The 16,909-nt window shown below is 44.9% G+C and overlaps 1 protein-coding gene across 3 annotated transcripts; it reads left to right on the top strand.

Annotated features, from left to right (window-relative positions):
* Positions 1-2,976: 2,976 nt before the first annotated feature.
* CUNH1orf159 (chromosome unknown C1orf159 homolog) lies at positions 2,977-14,446 on the top strand. Of its 3 annotated transcripts, XM_050322242.1 has the most exons (11): positions 2,983-3,032; positions 3,889-4,004; positions 7,287-7,444; positions 7,593-7,683; positions 8,687-8,762; positions 8,934-9,038; positions 9,396-9,461; positions 10,097-10,231; positions 10,649-10,674; positions 11,014-11,044; positions 11,871-14,446. In XM_050322242.1, the coding sequence occupies exons 4-11, from the start codon at positions 7,612-7,614 to the stop codon at positions 11,966-11,968; spliced, it is 609 nt and encodes a 202-aa protein (XP_050178199.1). In that variant the 5' UTR covers positions 2,983-3,032; positions 3,889-4,004; positions 7,287-7,444; positions 7,593-7,611; the 3' UTR covers positions 11,969-14,446. The 3 variants fall into 3 exon arrangements, with proteins under 3 accessions (XP_050178198.1, XP_050178199.1, XP_050178196.1); XM_050322241.1 differs by lacking the exon at positions 11,871-14,446 and having other exon boundaries at positions 2,977-3,020; positions 11,014-11,864; XM_050322239.1 differs by lacking the exon at positions 11,871-14,446 and having other exon boundaries at positions 11,014-11,864.
* The last annotated feature ends 2,463 nt before the right edge of the window (positions 14,447-16,909 follow it).

Here is a 16,909-nt window from a genome sequence, read left to right as displayed (position 1 = left end):
TGGAATGGTTTGAGTCGGGAAGGACCTTAAAGATCAATCAGTTCCAACCCCACAAACTTCTGCAGAGGTTCAACATCACACAGACATTCCGGAATTACTCTGCAGAAAAAAATGGATATGAACAAAAAGAGGGTTTTTTTTTTCCCCCCTTTCTCACAGCCTGGCATGGAGGGGATAATTAGATCTGTAATTAGGAACACACACAATAATTGTTGTTTTGTTTATTTGGAAGCAATTTGTAATTCCCTGTCTGCTAAAGGAATGTTAATTAATCCTTTGATGATCTCACTGGGTCCCTTCCAGTTTAGGATACTCTGTGATTCCATGATTAATTTTGACACCTTTTCTGCCAACATCCCTTGGAGGAGATGCCTGGACATGTGAGAGAAAACCTTGATAAACAGAGCAGGGAGGAAAAATTCCATCAGTAAGATTGAATTATTGCTTTAAAATAATATAGAGTTGACACATTTTGGAAAATATTTCATTGCTTTTATTAATTGTTGTAGTAGATTGAACTTTTTCTCACAATGAAACTTTTTTTATCTCCCATTTTCCCCCTCCACCTTCAGCCTGCAAAAAGCTGTTTGAACCACATTTCCCACTTGTTTTTCTCTTTTATTCTGGTAAAATACGTGTTCTTGAGCAACAATTTCGTTTTGAAGGGCTGGCACTTGGGTTTTAGAGCTGCAGTGGCAAAAACTGTGGAAGCATCTAGAAAGATATTTGTTATATTTATTATATTTATTCATTTATTTTGCCATTGCTCCCCAGCAGTGCTGCCTCATGAATTACGAAAAATAAACCAAATTTAACAAAACCCCCCAACACCTAAAATATAAAACAACTAAAAAAAAACAACCTAGTTTTGTCTCTCCACCTGCAGGACTTTTTGCCTCATAAATTAAGATGTTTCTTGACTCTAAATTCAAATCTCACCATTTTTTCCCCCCTTTCTTTCCTCATCCATAAACTTGGAAGCAGCAAATCTTGCCCTGCACGTGTTGTGGAGGAAGGTGCTGAGTTTTACAGTGGAACTGGGTATGGGAAATGCAATAAATTTGTCTGTCAAGCCCTAAACTATTCACAGGATTTAAAGCACAAACTCTCCCAGGGGTTGAATCCAGCAGGGCAAGAAAAATTCCTGTTTCGTGGAATGCTGGTGGAAGGATGGGGGGAAGGGATCCCCAAAAATCTTAAGGACAAATTTCAAGTGCCACATTTATGGACTAAAGCAAAGCTGAGGAAAGGAGGAGGGAGATAAACATGTTTTCCTGGCTCTGAAGGCATTGTGGGGTTCACAACTCGCCAGCAGAATAAAAGGGAGGAGGTTTAATCCGTGAGGAGATAAGGAAGAATTTTGTATTGAGAGGAAAGAGCGCTTTTAACTCAAAATACTTTGTCACAGAGCAATTTGCTGCCTGTCTTTGCACCCAGCAACTCTTCGAATTCAAAGGCTTTTCAGAATGGCTTCAAGTGCTCTGTTAATGTGCAAATGCAGCTCTGTGGAACAGCAAATGAACCCAATTATGATAATTCTCCTGCAGCCTCAGCACTTTGTGTGTTTATCAGACACACTGTGTATTTATCAGAAGCTGCACTTTGTGTTCAGTGGGTGCCACAAAGAGCAGAAAGCAAAGTCTGTGCCCCCACTTTCATCTCTCTGGAGCAAAGAATTTTAAAGCATCCTTCACCAGAGTGCACTGAATTACATCAGGGATCCCCAAATCTGGGGGAGAAACTCTGTATCCAAAGTGCAGGGAAAAGTTATTTCCCGCTGATTTCCCCAGCCTTGGGAATAAACAGTGCTCAGTCTTTCTCTGGGGTTCTGCTCTGAAACGTTTCACCTGCTTTGGGAAAGAAGAATCCCAGTAAAATGTGGTTTTTCTGCAGTGCCACATTGGGAGATTTGTGAAGAGCTGCATTTCGACTGCACAGTTACATAAATGTTCAGCAAAACTGCTCAGGAATTGTCTTGGTAAGTATTTTTATTCTTATCACTGCAGTTTCTTCCTTACTGGATAAAATATTTCCACACGTGGTCCGGGAACTTCGAAGGAATTTAAATATGTGCAAAATCTTTTTTCAAAGCCCCATTTTATAGAGCAGAGAGCTTCCCCCAGCTGATGCTGGGCTTTGTCTACGATATCTTTATTTTAAGCTCATCACAAGATGTACTGATGCCTCAGACTTGGAACAAATTTTCATTCTCCTCTTCAAGAGGGCACAACTTGAGGGAAGGTGAAGATTTCGGGGTTGAACTTTTCAGGTTGCCTTTTGTTTCAAGTCCCAGTTTTGCTGAGAGATTTGCAGGAATTTTCCTGCCCTTTCCAGCAGCAGCTGGTAACTGGGAGAGGGGACTGAGTAGGTGACAGGCAGGGTGATGCTCCTGTCCTTCTCAATTCCCTTATAAAATCATGGAATGGTTTGGATTGGAAAGGACTTTATAGACCATTTCAGCCCTCTGGGATGGGCAGGGACACCTTCCACTGGACCAGGTTGCTCCGAGCTCCATCCAGCTTAGCCTTGAACACTTCCAGGGATGGGGCACCCACATCTGGGCAGCCTGATCCCTCCTTTCCCGGAGATTCCCGGGATTTCCAGGATTTGCGGGCTCGCAGGCCCCGCAGCCTGCTCCCTCCCGCCGCGTCAGCGTTGCCAGGCAACGCCTAAAATGGCGGCGCCCGCGCAAGGCCCGCCGGGAGTTGTAGTCCAGCGCCCCGCCACCCCCGCGTCCCGCCCCTCACGCGGGACTCGCTCTCCCATCACGCCCCGCGGCGCCGCGCCAAGAGCCGAGCGAGCGCCTTTACCTGCGGGGAGCGGGGCACAGGTGGGGCTCGCCGCGGGGGCTGCTGGGAGTCGTAGTTCTAGGCGGAGGTCCCGCTAAGGGAAGCGGGCCGGCGGGCGGCGGCCGCGGGACTACAACTCCCAGGGGGCGGCGGGGGCGGCGGGCAGGGCGCCGGCGGAGGGCGGGGGGTACGAACGGGAACCTCGGCGGTGCTGGCGCGGTGGGGGCTCAGGTGAGGCGGCAGGTGAGGAGCGGGAGGAGGAGGAGGAGGCGGGGACGGGCACGGGAGGTGACTCCAGGGCCGGGCGGAGAGCCCCGGGCGGTGCCCCATTGTTCGCGGGGTCCCGGAGTGGGATTGGGGTTGCCGAGGGGGGGCCAATTCCTTGTGGGGAAAAGCCCCCCCCTTCCTCCCCGATGCTCTGGGAGGGCGGAGGTGGTTTGGGATGAGGGTGAAGATGGGCAGAGTCGCCCCTCGTTGGCTCCTGGTACGTTTGGCAACGAATCCCCTTCTTCTCATCACCCACTAAAACTCTGGGTACTTTATTTCCCAATAAACCAACTCAGTTTTAACGCGATTTTTTTTTTTATGTCCCAACCTGAGATTTTTGGGGTTGTGAGCATTTGGTGTTACAGGTTTTGTTTCTTTGGAGGTTTCCTTTTGTTGCTTTTATGGGTTTTTTTCCCCTAAACTTCCACCCAATACACTGATTTTTTGTTGCACCGTTTGGGGGTAAAAAAGCCCCCAAACCCCTTAAAAAGGCCATATAAACATTGGGATTGTTCAGCCTGGAGAAGAGGAGGCTCTGGGATGACCTAATTGTGGCCTTCCAGAGCCTGCAAAAAAAACATGGAGAGGGACTATTTACAGAAGCTGGAGTGCCAGGACGAGGGGGAATGGCTTCACATTGGCAGAGAGGAGGGTTAGATGGGATATTAGGGAGGAATTATTTACTCAGAGGGTGGCCCTGGCACAGGTTGCCCAGAGAAGCTGTGGTTCTTTTCACTTGGGGCACGTTCAGAAAGCTGGAAAAACGAGTCCTCCTCGAGCTCTACTTTGATAAAAGATTGTTTTGTTCCCTCTCTGATGTTCTGCCACGCAGGTTTGTTGGGAAACAGTTGCAGTGTCGGTGAGGAATTGGCAGCTAAACCGCAAACCTCGGGGGTTTGGTGTTCCCTGAGGAAGATGCAGAGGGACTCCTGTGTGCCTGTTGAGCTGGTAAGTGAGAGTTTAAACCTTTACAGCCCTCTGAGGCTGCATTTTGACCTGTCTGCTCTCAGGATTAATTCAGGGCACGTCAGAATTAAGAAGGGTTTGAGCGTGGAACAGTTTCAAACTCCGACGTGCTGAGGGAATTACGAAACCACCTGAAATTCAGGCGAAGTTTCTTTTTCCAGGTACCTGAAGAAATAAATCCCCTTGCTCAAAATAAATAAATTACAATAAAAAAAAGCTCCAGCAACACTTGAAGCAAGAAAGATACAGCAGAAATAATGGATACACAGAAACTGCAGGCAAAAGAGATAAATTAAAAGAGTGGGAGGAAAAAAAAATCTCTTCCAGTGCTTGGTGTTCGTGAATTGTTTGTGTTCCTTTTACAAAAGCAGCCAGAGGAAGAATTCCCTGAGTGGATGTGTTTCACTTGTGTGTGTGTGTGTGTGTGTGTTGTGAAGCTGACAGTGATTTGAGGTTTGTTTCAGATGGGAAAACTCTGGTGTGAAATCCCCGGTTTGAATCGAGGCGTCTGCGTTGGCTCCCGAAACGCAAACACTGCCTAATCTGGGCTCTGCTTCGTGCATGCCATTATCCCTTCTCCCACCATCCAAAGGGAAAACCCTGCCAAGATGTGAAATGTGGGTTGTTTTTTTTTTATGCTAAATAGCTTGGCTGGGGGCGTTTGATCCCGATGAGATTCACAGATCGCGGAATCACGGGATGGTTTGGCTTGGGAGGCACCTTAAAGATCCTTTTTATTCCCCACCTTCCAGCCACTTCCAACCTGGCCTTGGACACTTCCAGGGATGGGGCAGCCCCAGTTTCTCTGTGCCAGGGCCTTGCCAGCCTCACAAGCAGGAATTGTTTTATTCCCCAATATTTAATCCATACCTTGCTCTCATCCTTCATTTCCAAGCTAAAACTTCAGCTGCTCTCAGGCAGTATATATTAAATATCTTGAAGGCTTTAGGGCTTTTTTTTTTTGTATTTTTGCTTTCTAAATTCAAAATCAGGCTCTAAAATATCCACCCAGTTAGGTTTGATTGGGGCTGGAAAGCAATAAAAGAGTTGTGTTCTTTCCGTGGTTCTGAACAGTGAGGCCAATTAACTGCACAAATCCCTGCTGGAAGGTGCTGCCTTGGAATCCTGCCCTCGATTTACTCCCTGACTTAGAGGTCACAAGCTCTTTCCAAGAGCTGTGGTTTTTAGGAGCACCGTGTATGGTTTTTTTTCTTGTTGCATTTAAAGGATACAGATGCTGAAGGCTGATATTTTTCATGTGAATTATCCTAAAAAAAAAAAAAAAAAAGGCAGATATTTAGTATGACCTTCATGGCTTGAATTCCTGCCTCGTTCAGAGAGAGTTCTATATTATTATATATTATTATCCTAGTTCTATGTTATTATATGTTATTATTCTATATTAATGAAAATATATATCATGTCAATAGGCTGCTAATTTTTACTGGTTGATCAAGAATCCACCAGGATGTGAAGAACTCATTCTGGGACTTGAAGTGAAATACAAACCGAGTAAAAATATAACATTTCTCTCATGTTTAGGAGCTTTAAAGCAGCTTGTTCAGCCCAGCTTTCCTTCCCCAGCCGAGCACCAACCCGTGTAGATACATATTAAGCTCAGATATTGCCCCTTCTCTCGTGGAAATAAAAAAATATTGGCTGATGATTTGAGGGCGGATTGATCCCACGTCCCATTTGTGCTGCAACAGCTGCAGGGCAGATGCCCTGGGTTGTGGCTGGGGAACAAATGCCTGCCCATCAGTGCAGCAATATTGGTGATTGGTGACCTGAGTTATTGCAGGGATGGAAATACAGCCAGCACTGAGCTCATGCTGCGTGGCTGCATCCCCCAAAAAGGAGGATTTGGCACTTTAAAGTGCCTTTTTTCCACAAATATTTGATCATTCAGCACGACTTGGGCGTGGAAATTATCTTTTTAGGTAAGAAGGATCTATTGTTTGAATAAACCTGGGTTTTCTTAGTGTTTTCAGCTGTTATAATAATCAGGTATTGGCAAAAAAAAATCTGTGCAAAGCATCCCAATCAATGAAAAAATTGATTGGCAAACGTTATTTCCAACTTCAAATCATTTTCCCTGGAGGAATTTTTCGACAGCCAAAGGAGCAGGATCTCATTTCTGAAGGGAAATCGTAGAAAACTGTTCGTAGACAAAGCCCGTGTGTGTGTCTAAAATTGCTTTAATATTAAATAATAATTAACAAACCATAATTAACATTATTTTGCTTAAATTGGAAAGGCCAGGACAGTGCAAAATTTTCCTGCTCTGCCCCAGATTAGGAATGAGTCGGAACAGCAAGGCTGGAGTGTGGTTTTCAGGATTTTCAGCCCTTGCTCTTGGAGCTTTCACTGATACCAGGGGATCATAATAAGTTTTCCCACCAAGCTGAACTAATCTTATTTTGAAGTTTGAAGCTCGAAGTGATTTAAGAAAAAAAAAAAAAAACATCCGGAAATGAATCACAGGAACTGCTCAGTGATTTTTGTTCTTCAGAAGAAACCAACTTTGCCAAGGGTCATGATACAGTAATTTCAAACACAGCCAGTGGGTTTCCACTGAACAAAAACAGTAACAAATTTCAGTTTGTGAAATGAGTCACTGAAGGAGTTTTCCCTGACAGTTGGAGGCTTTTTTTTTTTTAATTTCGCTTTGCTCTGTTTTCAGGGTCTTCTCTGTCCCCATGTTTGATTTCTAAGGAGGGAGACTCATTTTCCTAAATCCAGGCTGCTGTTTTTATCTAAAATAAGAAAGGCTGGTTTTTCCTAAACCCAGACTTCTGAGCCCAACCTCCTGTGGAGCAGAGAAGGGGCAGATTTCTGTACTGACACTGCAGATCAAACACCATGTGGTGCCTTTGATTGCAACCAACCATTTACTGATTGATTCCCATTTATTTATCTATGCATTTATTTATTTCAACCAATTTCATGCCAGAAACACGGACCTGGGTGGAGTCAATCTGAGGTGCAGACTGATCACAACACTCTGTTCCAACTCCAGAAGGTCACATCTCAGAAATACACTTAATTAACGGCCGGGCTTCATTAACGCTTCACACCTCGTTAATGCTTCGTGGCTGTGCTGCCAGGGGAGAAGTGAATGGCAGTGGTGCCTTTCCCGGGTGCTGTGTGCTCCGTGTGCTGCTCCCAGTCCATCCCAGTTCCCGTGGAGCCCTCGACTGGGGGTTATCACTGGTGGTGCCAGGCAGGAACCGCTCGTGGCAATGCCCATCGATTTTTTTTCAGATCGGGGGTGTGGAATAACCTCTGCATGGCCCAGTTTGGAGCAGGCTGATAAGGCTCCTTGTTTCTTAGCAACCCCAGCTCTGCCACAGCCAGGAACCTGCCCTTCTGCAGCTGCAGGGGAGAATTCTGAATGTCTCAAAATCAAATCTCCAACCAAGGTAAGTCCTTTCCCCCCCTCCCTGAGCTTAATTTAAATTTACCTCCAATAAAAGGGACGTGTGTGGGGGGGGCAAAAAGTTCCTTAAGAAGGGCAAAGCACAACTTCTGTGTGGTTAATAAGTCATTTCTTTCCCTGGTTTTATTCAGACCTGTGTCTTTCCTGGGCATGGAGGTGCCATATGTCCTTCTCCTAACACGGCTGGTGGCAGAAGTTGCCAGCAAATCCACGGAAAGTTCGGTAGGTGCTTCGTGGTTTTTGTCTTCCCAGGGTGCTACAAAACCAGGATTCCTTCCCTCTCCTGCTGCAGTTTAGAGAAGGTTGTTTAATTCAGCAGAAATTACCTGGAGTGCTATAAAATGAGCACTAAGTGCCACTTTTCCACTGGGTGGGTTTGCTCTGGTTGCAGGGAATTCTCCCTGGCCATGTGCATGGAGGGCAGCAACTGCTAAAGCCTCACCAAAAAACCACCTTAATGATCAAAAAACCCCATTTTTTAACCTGCCTGCAAACAATCCCAACCATGAGTACCCAAAATTAACTTTGACTGAGAGGAGCTCTGAAGCTTCAAGTCACGGAAGAAGAAATTCAGGGCGTAAAATTCTGCTTGAAGGGAGGGTTCAACCAACAAAACTTCTGAAGAAACTGGTTTTAAGCATTTTATCTGTACATCTCCTTGTTTCTTACTGTGCTCCACCTCCCCTGTGATGCACTTGCAGTGTGAAATCACCCTCCCAATTTCAGTTTTAACTGTCTGTCCTGAGAACTTTGATCTCTTGTCATTTGATGCTGTTTGCTGATAAGCACAGTAATATTTGCTGTTATATATGAGGTGTATTTAACTTGCCTCTAATGGCTGAATTTAAGGCAGGTCTCGTTATTTCTGGCCCTTTTTCAGACTGATTTTGGTGGCTTATTTTCCTTGTAGAGATTCAGAGAGTGGACAAACCCATCTCTGGGAGATGTTATTTAATATCTATCAAAGCAACCCCAACCACTTATCTTGAAGCTTTGTGTCCCCAGCTTGCTGTAATTTGTGAATAATTTGGCAGCTGGCTTTCATATAAAACAAATAAAAATAAACTCCATGCCTTCAGGATATGTGCAAGGATTTTTTTTATATTAAATACTTGAAGGAAGAAGCTTTTGCAGTTGGGCTGCAGCTGAGTGTAGGTGTTGCCATCACCTGGGATATTCAGTCAAAAGTGAAGGTGGGAAATGCCCTGTGATTTTCTTTTCTCAGGTTGCAGAATCAGAATGCTGTGTGGATATGTTGGATTCCAACAGTTCCTGTCCAGCCACCAACCAGTGCAGCCCAGGTACAGATTGTCAGTGCTTAATTAATAACATCATGGAAGGGTTTTTGGGTGGGGAAGGACCTTAAATTTCTGCCTCTTTGGGGAGGAAATACCCAAAGAACAGGAATAATTTGTCTCCAGTGTTGTTTTTTGTGCTTTTCATGTGCCTCTGTACCTGCTGTTCCTGTGCAGGTTGTTACAGGAGATGGAATGAGGATGGAAGCAGCAGCTGCATTAAATGCAAAAATGAAACCCTGCCTGTTTTCTCTGTTTACAACCTGACTGAGTGCAGAAATAGTGAGTCATTTACCAGCTGTTTATTATGTGGTTCTTTTTTTTAGCCCTGACATCTTTTCTTTGCATCTTTGGTCCAGCAAAGACTCTTCAAAAGAAGGCCTCAAATATTGCAGATTTTTATTCCCCTTCCTTTGTAAAACTTTCCCAAAGTCCTCATATAACACCCAACAAAACCTATAGGAAGTTGGAAATTCAGTGCAAAGAAGCTGCAGAATGATGTGGAATCATCCTAAAAAAGGGGGAAAAAACCCTTCAAAATCTTGTTGTGCAAAGGCAAATGCAGCATTAAATAAAAAGGATGAAATAAAACAGTCCTAAACACCGAAATTATTAAACTTCCATTCTTTTTAATTGCAGCTGGTAGCAGAGGGATGAATTTCCAAATGAACATAAGCACTGTAACTCCTTTCTTACAGAACATAGGTAAGTGGTTTTGTTCTTATTCCCTGGGTAAAATAGGTTTTATTTCATTATTAGCTTTTGATTTCTTGAATAGGGTTTATTCTAAGTGGAGCAGCCATTTATTTATTTATTTATTTAATCTTTTCTAGCTTATTCTCTTACCTTTTATAAATCTGAGCTGAATTTTGAGGTCATTCTTTTGCTGAATGATTCTTTCCCCTTGTGATCTACAAGTGATTTTCCTGGTACAGCTCGAGCTGCTTTATCAAACCACACCAGCTGAGTTTTGAACCTTTAATGCTGCAAGATTTTTGGGGGGTTTAAAAGACTTGGACACTGGGAAGAAAAGCACAAATTGGGAATATTTAGGCAGCAAGAGACTGGATAAAGTGATTTAGTGTTAGAAGGGGTTCAGTGTTTCCTAGAAGGCAAAGCTCCAACAGCCCTGGTGAACGTGGGAGCTGCTGATCCCTTCCTGGTCTGTCTTCTCATGTCTATATTCCTAATTTGAGGCATTTACTGCCCTTCAGAACATGCACTTCTCAAGCAGAGAATGAATATCAGGACTTTGATCTTTTATCTGTGGTTTAACCCTTTCATCAGAAGAGATTTCTGTGTTTTCTCTCCCTTTATAAAGTGGGTTTTTTTTTGCACAGGGGGCCCAGAAGTGGCAGCTTCTCTCATCCTGGGGACATTTTTCATCAGTTTGTTCCTGATTCTCTCTGTTGCTTCCTTCTTCTACCTCAAACGTGCCAATAAACTTCCTAACATTTTCTACAGAAGGAACAAAGGTAAAACTGTCCATTGTCTGTTAAATCTCTCAACTGTCTATTAAATCTCTAAAATGAGCTCTGCTTGGTTTTAATTTGATTTAATTTCTTCCTGTGTGCTCTAACTCAGTGTAGCTGCTGCTGGTTTTTCTCATCATCCAAAGCAACTCCATTTTTATTCGTACTTTCATTTTTTTCTGGCTCAAAGGGACATTTTCCCAGTTGAAACCTCTGGATTTTCCTCCTTTGGAAGCAAAATAAGTCCCTTTGCAACCCTTTATCTCCAGTCTTGAGGAGAGTCCTGCACAGAGTGTATCCCACTGATGGATTTCCTGACTGTCCTGCTCTGCTTTGGGGGGGTTTTTGGGACAAAACTATTCCATGCATGGATGTATTTTTGGAAAAGGGTTCATCTCTCTCTTTCTCTCTCTCTTTTAGCATCTGTTCTCCAGCCTAGTGAAACAGTAAGTAAATCCTGCTCTTCCAACAGGCAAATAAAGCATCAACTAAACCATAATTTAGATTGTAACAGCTCATTAATGAGCTCCTTAATCTGATATATGAGACTGGAATAAAAATAAAAGATGCTTTGGGGTTATTTGTCCAAAGTGGGGGTGAAAATGAATCCAGACCATCTGGATTTCTGGCTCCCACTGAGTGATTTTTTTTCTTTTTCCCCCAAGAAAAACTATAGACAGTAAATATTATTGAAACCCTGCAACGTTGCTGTGGGGTTTCTTTTTTTAATGAAAGGCTCTGAAAAGATGCTTTTTTTGACATGATGATTCTCCTGTTCTGTGCAGGCATCCATGATACCTCCCCCAGCTTCTTCAGGTGAGGAACTGCTGCCTGGGATTTGCTGCTCCAACTATTTCACCCCAAAAGCAGGGAAAAAAACTTCTCTCCATGCTGAGAATCCCGAGCAAGTCCAAATAATCATCTGTAAAGTTGGTTTAGAACTGAGGGAATCTGTTGTGGGGACAGAAATCCAATGAGATCTGTCCAGTTAAGGCCTTTTGGATGGGATTTATTGCTTTAATTAATGAAGGCACTGGTATTGATGGAGCACTCGAGGTGAAAATAGATCTGTGACAGCTCCTAAAATAAACCTTCCACTCCTCTGTCCTCACCCAGAAGTCCTACAAGGAGATGCAGTATTTTTTTTTCATGAGTAAATTATTCAGTCTCTGGGTTTATTTTCAGGATTAGATTCTTCCTGGCAATGCCAGGTTGGCTCATTTTCAGACTTGCTGGTTTGAAGCTTTCTCAGCCTCTTGAAAAACAGCTTTCACAGACTGCTTGGAACACACTATTTTGGAAGGGGGGTGTCGGTATTTTGGCTCTTTTGGGCAAAACCCTTGCAGAAATGAATTTCTCAGGGAAGATTTCCTCTAACCAAGATGGTGTCATTAAAAATTAATTTTTTTTTTTAATGCACTCTTTAACTTTCAGACGTTTTTGAGACGTGTCCCAGACTCGGGCTGGGCTGTTGAACTGACAAGTGCTGCTTGTGGAAAGCCTTGGTTGCTTTGCCTTTAATTTATCCACCTGAGGGAGGGATTTTTAGCCCCTTGCCATGCCAGCCCACCCTTTCCATGAGGAAATTAGGGATACAGGTGTGTTTATCAGCAGGTGCTGACGATGTTTCTGTGCCTTTCAGTCCGGAAGCCGCGATACGTCCGCCGGGAACGGTCCCTGGTCACCTCCAGCTCCGCTGCCATCATCTCCTCCTCTGACACCAGGGTCAGCAATGTTTAACCTTCACTCCTGACAGAGGACTGGGAGCGTTCATGGTGTCAAAGAACCTTTCTCTGAACCCACTGAAGTGCCAGGGAAACGTTGCAAGCAGCTGACCCCGAACAGAAACCAAACTACCGCGGGCGAGGGTTTGTGCCAAATGTCCTCCCGGGGATGAAGTGCTGGAGGTGACACCCCTGTTGTAGGAACTCCTCTGCAATGCACTATTCCAGCTCTGGGGGCTCCTTTCTCTCCTGCAGGTGCTGTGTTTGAAATCTGTAAAGAATCTGCCTTTCTTTGGAACTCTCTCTGTCCTTGGCGAGCTCTCCCTCCCCGTGTTGTGACAGTGTCCCTGTGTCCCCAGGGCTGACTGGCTCCACAAAATCCCGGGAATGCTCCAGGCTGTGGACTTGAGGAAGGGAGCCACTTGTGAGTGGGAACACTGGAGTGCCACTGCTTTAACAGCACAACAATAATTAACGTGCAGAATCCTTGGGAAGCAGGAAATGATGCCTGTGGAGCATCCTGTGCCACAGCTGACCCTGGGGTTTAACCGTGACTATTGACCCACCCTCCTGCCACTGCTGCTCCTGGTGCTTTGGAAGGCCATGCTCAATATGGGTCCAATCCCAAGGGTGGGAATTTCTTGGGGGGGAAGTTTTTCTCGATTGGGTTCAGCTCAATCCTGGGATAAGGAGCTGTTTGCTGGGGCTTTGCAGCTGAGAGGCTGCACAGTCTGTCCCCTGCTGGCTGGGCCACCTGGGAGAGCAAAATTCCTGTCAGGCACGTCAGTGAGGGGTGGGATGAACTGGAGAGGTCAGGGGGACTCCTGCCAATGCAATAAGGGCTTTCTTTGGTCAGGCCCTTCACTAACACACCTGAAATCTGCAGGCCAGCACCTTAGGACAGAGCTCAGCAGGGATTTCCTTCTTCAAACACCAGCCTAAAACCCCCACACACCCTGGATATTGTCCCTGCCCTCTCTGTGTGCCTGAGGAGTCGCTCCCTCAGGGAATTAGAGGAGCTGTAAAATCACTTTTTTTCCTGCCTAGATTCTCCTTCCCCAGTTCTTTTCCTGGCAGGGGTGACTCTGTTGCCATGTGAACCCATACTGGGCATACTGGGACGGGCCTGAGAGTGGGTGACTGGGAAAATCAGTGGGAAAAAAAGAGGTTGCTGAAGTGGTGGAAGTGTCACTGTCACCTTCTGTGAATTCTATCTATGCATCCCCACCTACCTGTGTTGCTGTTGCCTCTTTTGGTTGAGCTGCCACTCCACTCTGGCTCTGTGCTCCTAAAATAAATCCTTTGGAAGCTTTTCCTCAGCATCCACTGGCAGGAATGAGGAACTGGAACAGTTGGTTCTCCTTTTTTCAGGAAAATGAGGATAAAACTGCCTTGATCTGACAGTGTCACCCATATGGAGGGCCCAGAACTTGTGTCATCCACATTCCCTCTTCTCTGGGGTTAAAAGCTTCTTCAAAGAGGACAACTGGGATGGGAGGAGATAAATTTATCTCCTTGAGTAGAGCCATTTTCTGGAAGTTGCAGTGCAGTTGTATTTTTGCTCCCTCACAGGTGGTGAGATCCTTGTAAAAATCTACAGGGGCTTTAAAAAGAAAATCATGAAGAGGTTCCTGTGCCAAAAACAACCAAACAAACAACAAAAAAACCCTGAAACTTCACATTGATGATAAATAAAATTATTGATCTACCAGACAGGCAATGCCAGTTTTCAGCTTTCCAGGGGAAATGTGCTTTATTTGGGATGCTCCCAAGCTCCTGAGCTTCGGGAGGTGGCACTTTCGTCGCTCTCACTTCCATGTCTTTTTGTCTTCGTGCTGCTGAGATTTTTCCCACAGGCAGAAATCATGTCTGGAGCTTTTCCCTGAGCTGACTTGCTGAGTGTGTTCCTGACTGCTGAGGAAAAGGAGTAACTATGCAAATAAATGCCAAGAAACTGCACCTTTGGAAAGCAGGGAGTTTGTATTTGTGACCCTGTCCGTGGCAGTGCATTCTTGTGTTGCTCAGTTGCTAATATATTGTCCTTTTTTTGACCCAGAAATTACTGAAGGATCAGGTCACTGGAGTGTCTGAACCCTCTTGATCCCTCGAGTGCACGTTGTAACTTGGTTTAATGTCCAGTATCTAAAGCTCTAACTCTGTGCAGTCGAGTTTTTCTCGGTGACAACACCTCTCTCACACCCAGCAGACTTTTAACTACAGCAGAGATTTGTACTATTTTCTGTGTTTCTGGTTTTGTTGCTGTCTAACCCAGTGAATTCCTGGTCTAAGCAGTTTGTTTGCACTGTCAAATTAAATATCTTAACGTGGTGGTTTGGTCCCCCCCTCCCCATCTCCCTTGAAGATAATAATGCACACCTAGATATGTTTTAAAAAAAAAAAAATTTGGCTTTAACGATCCCTGATATTTAATGTATTTGTATATTTTTTAACTGTGTGCCAAAATAAACATATTTGAGCTTTCTTTTTCTTTTAATTTTAGTGGCTGTGGGGCTCATTCATGTGTTTCCTTTTCAAGCAGGGAATGAAGGGAGCAACATTAGCACCCGCAGCAGATCGTGGTTGCAGCTCATCTGGCTTGTTACTTCCACCAGAAACTGAAGCTAAAATAAACAAGGAAAAACAGTTTGGTGACTGTTCCTGCCCAGTTTCACATTGGGACAGTCAGGCTGTGTTGGAGAAATCGTATTTTCACACCCTTAAAAATCCTAAAAAAGCCTTACCTGTAGGAGCTCTTTTTGGCAGAGAATGTGCCTTTGGTGGATGACAGTTTTCAGATGAGTTTAAGTTCTCTTCAGTCTCCTTCAGGGAGCAGGAGGAGCAGGAAAACTCAGGGACAAAGGTGGCAGGAATTGAGATAATCGGGACCATTTCTTCGTGATTGAAATGAAGATGATGGCCTGGGGTTTGGGAAGGTTGGACATCATCCCCCCCACCTCATCTCTGCTTCATTTTTAAAAGGGATTTATTTTTATTTTTCCTCTCCTTTCCTTTCCCTCCCTGGGAATTTGGGACTTCCTGCAAACGTATCCCAGGTTCTTCCCTCCCGTGGCCAAAAGGATCCAGACACCGAGGGCAGAAGGCAGGGAAGTGGGGGATGATGCTCTGAAACACCCATGGTTAAACTCAGCAGCCTTTTTCTCCCTCCCAAACTCCCTGATTTAGGTGGAAAAGCCTGCCTGGAATGGGCTGATGAGGAAGGACAAGCCCAAAGCTGCCCTCTGTGCACAGTCACTGTCAGAGCCTCATCCCAGCAGGAACGGGCTTGGAAAACGATCCCAGGGGGATGAGGAGGCTTAAAATGGGCTCTGAGCACCAAGGTGGAACAGCCTTTGGAGGAGGAGGAGGAGGAGCTGAGTGTCCTTGTCATCAGTCAAGGAGCTGGCAGAGCTGGCAGTGGATGTGCCCCCAGCGGGGAGCAATTTTTGAGGCCGCATTTTGCACACCCGAGCAGAGCTGCTCCCTCATCTGCACCTCAAGGTGAGTGCTCTGACAGTCACTCCTCAAGATTATGAAGTCTAAAAGCTCAGTCAAATCTCTTCCCCAGCTCCAGGCCCTCCGAAATTGTGACACACACACACACTCTGAAACGTTTTTGGGGATGAAATGCGTGAGTTTGGCCAGACTGAGGGCTGAAGCTTTTGAGCAAACATCGTGACTCGGGTTCCAACCTCCCCTCCCCGAGGGATTAATAATCAAAGTTCACAGCAACTTGTGTTCTCAACTTCTCTCTTGTGTCTTCCTTTGCAGGGTGGTTTATTTTTTTCCCCCCTGTTTTTCTTCCCCTGCCTCCGTTAACAGGGATCTCTGCTTGGAAATACACCTGGGATTATGGGGCCAAACCTAATTTCTTGAGAGATTTGAAAGTTCCGCAGTTCCACAGGATGTGATCTAAGAGAATGGGAGAGCAGGAGAGAATCCTAAACTGCTAAAAAAAAAAAACAAACCCTTGAGGCTGTCTCAGCTCCTTGAGATTTGTGGATAAGTGGCAGGGGGGATTGGATGCAGTGGTCACTGGCTCCTGCCAGAGCTCAAGAAGTGTTTGGACAGGGCAGGATTGTTGTGCCAGGAGCTGGATTTTGATCCCTGTGCGTTCCTTCCAGCTCAGGCTGATTGCTTGAAATGCTGTGTGTGACCTTGCAACCAATTCCTTGCCCCCAGAATTAATTTATTTGTCGTTTTTAGTGCTTTCAAATCGAACAACTCGTTTCAGACACACCCCAGGGCTCAAGGGTCTTGCACCCCCTCTTTGCTCCCCAAGGCTGTGAGCGAGCTCTGCTGAAATATCTGAAGCTGCTTTGCATTTCTGTCATTTATTTTTAATGCTCCCTCGGCGAGGAAGGGGGGCCAGGGGTGGGGAAATTGAAATGATAAAGTGTTTATTATCACTTTAATGGCCTTGACATATTTTTTATTGCCACCAGATTGGAGGCCCCGGCGTTCTGATAATTGTGCTTCCCGTTTCAGAGCCTGGTGATTTATGGCCCTCAGGAAAGGAGTGTGCAAAAGTGGGTTTAGATGATGGTTTCAGCAGGATGGGCTGCAGCTCTGAGGGGTTTGCTCCAAGTGATTGGATTTTTTTTCTCTCCCCACCCTGTTCTGGATTGGGAGGGGTTGGGTTTAGATGTGTCCCCCTGATTTTGTGATGGAGGTTGGTTATAAAATTTTTATATATTAAATATATTTTTATATTTATATATTTTAAATAAATATATATATCACAGAATTATGGAATGGTTTGGGTTGGAAGGGACTTTAAAGATCATCCACCCTTCCACACCTTCCACTATCCCAGCCTGCTCCGAGCCCTGTCCAACCTGGCCTAAATACAAATATATATGTATTTTTATATCTATATATATGCACACAGACACACACACAGAGTGGAACTAATTTTAAATGCTGCTCAAACTCTTTTTCTTTTTTTTTTTTTTAATTT

This window comes from Myiozetetes cayanensis, unplaced genomic scaffold, assembly GCF_022539395.1.
Source record: "Myiozetetes cayanensis isolate MyiCay16 unplaced genomic scaffold, myiCay2020 scf28, whole genome shotgun sequence".
Classification (NCBI taxonomy): Eukaryota; Metazoa; Chordata; class Aves; order Passeriformes; family Tyrannidae; genus Myiozetetes; species Myiozetetes cayanensis.
This window is presented reverse-complemented; position numbering and strand designations above follow the sequence as displayed.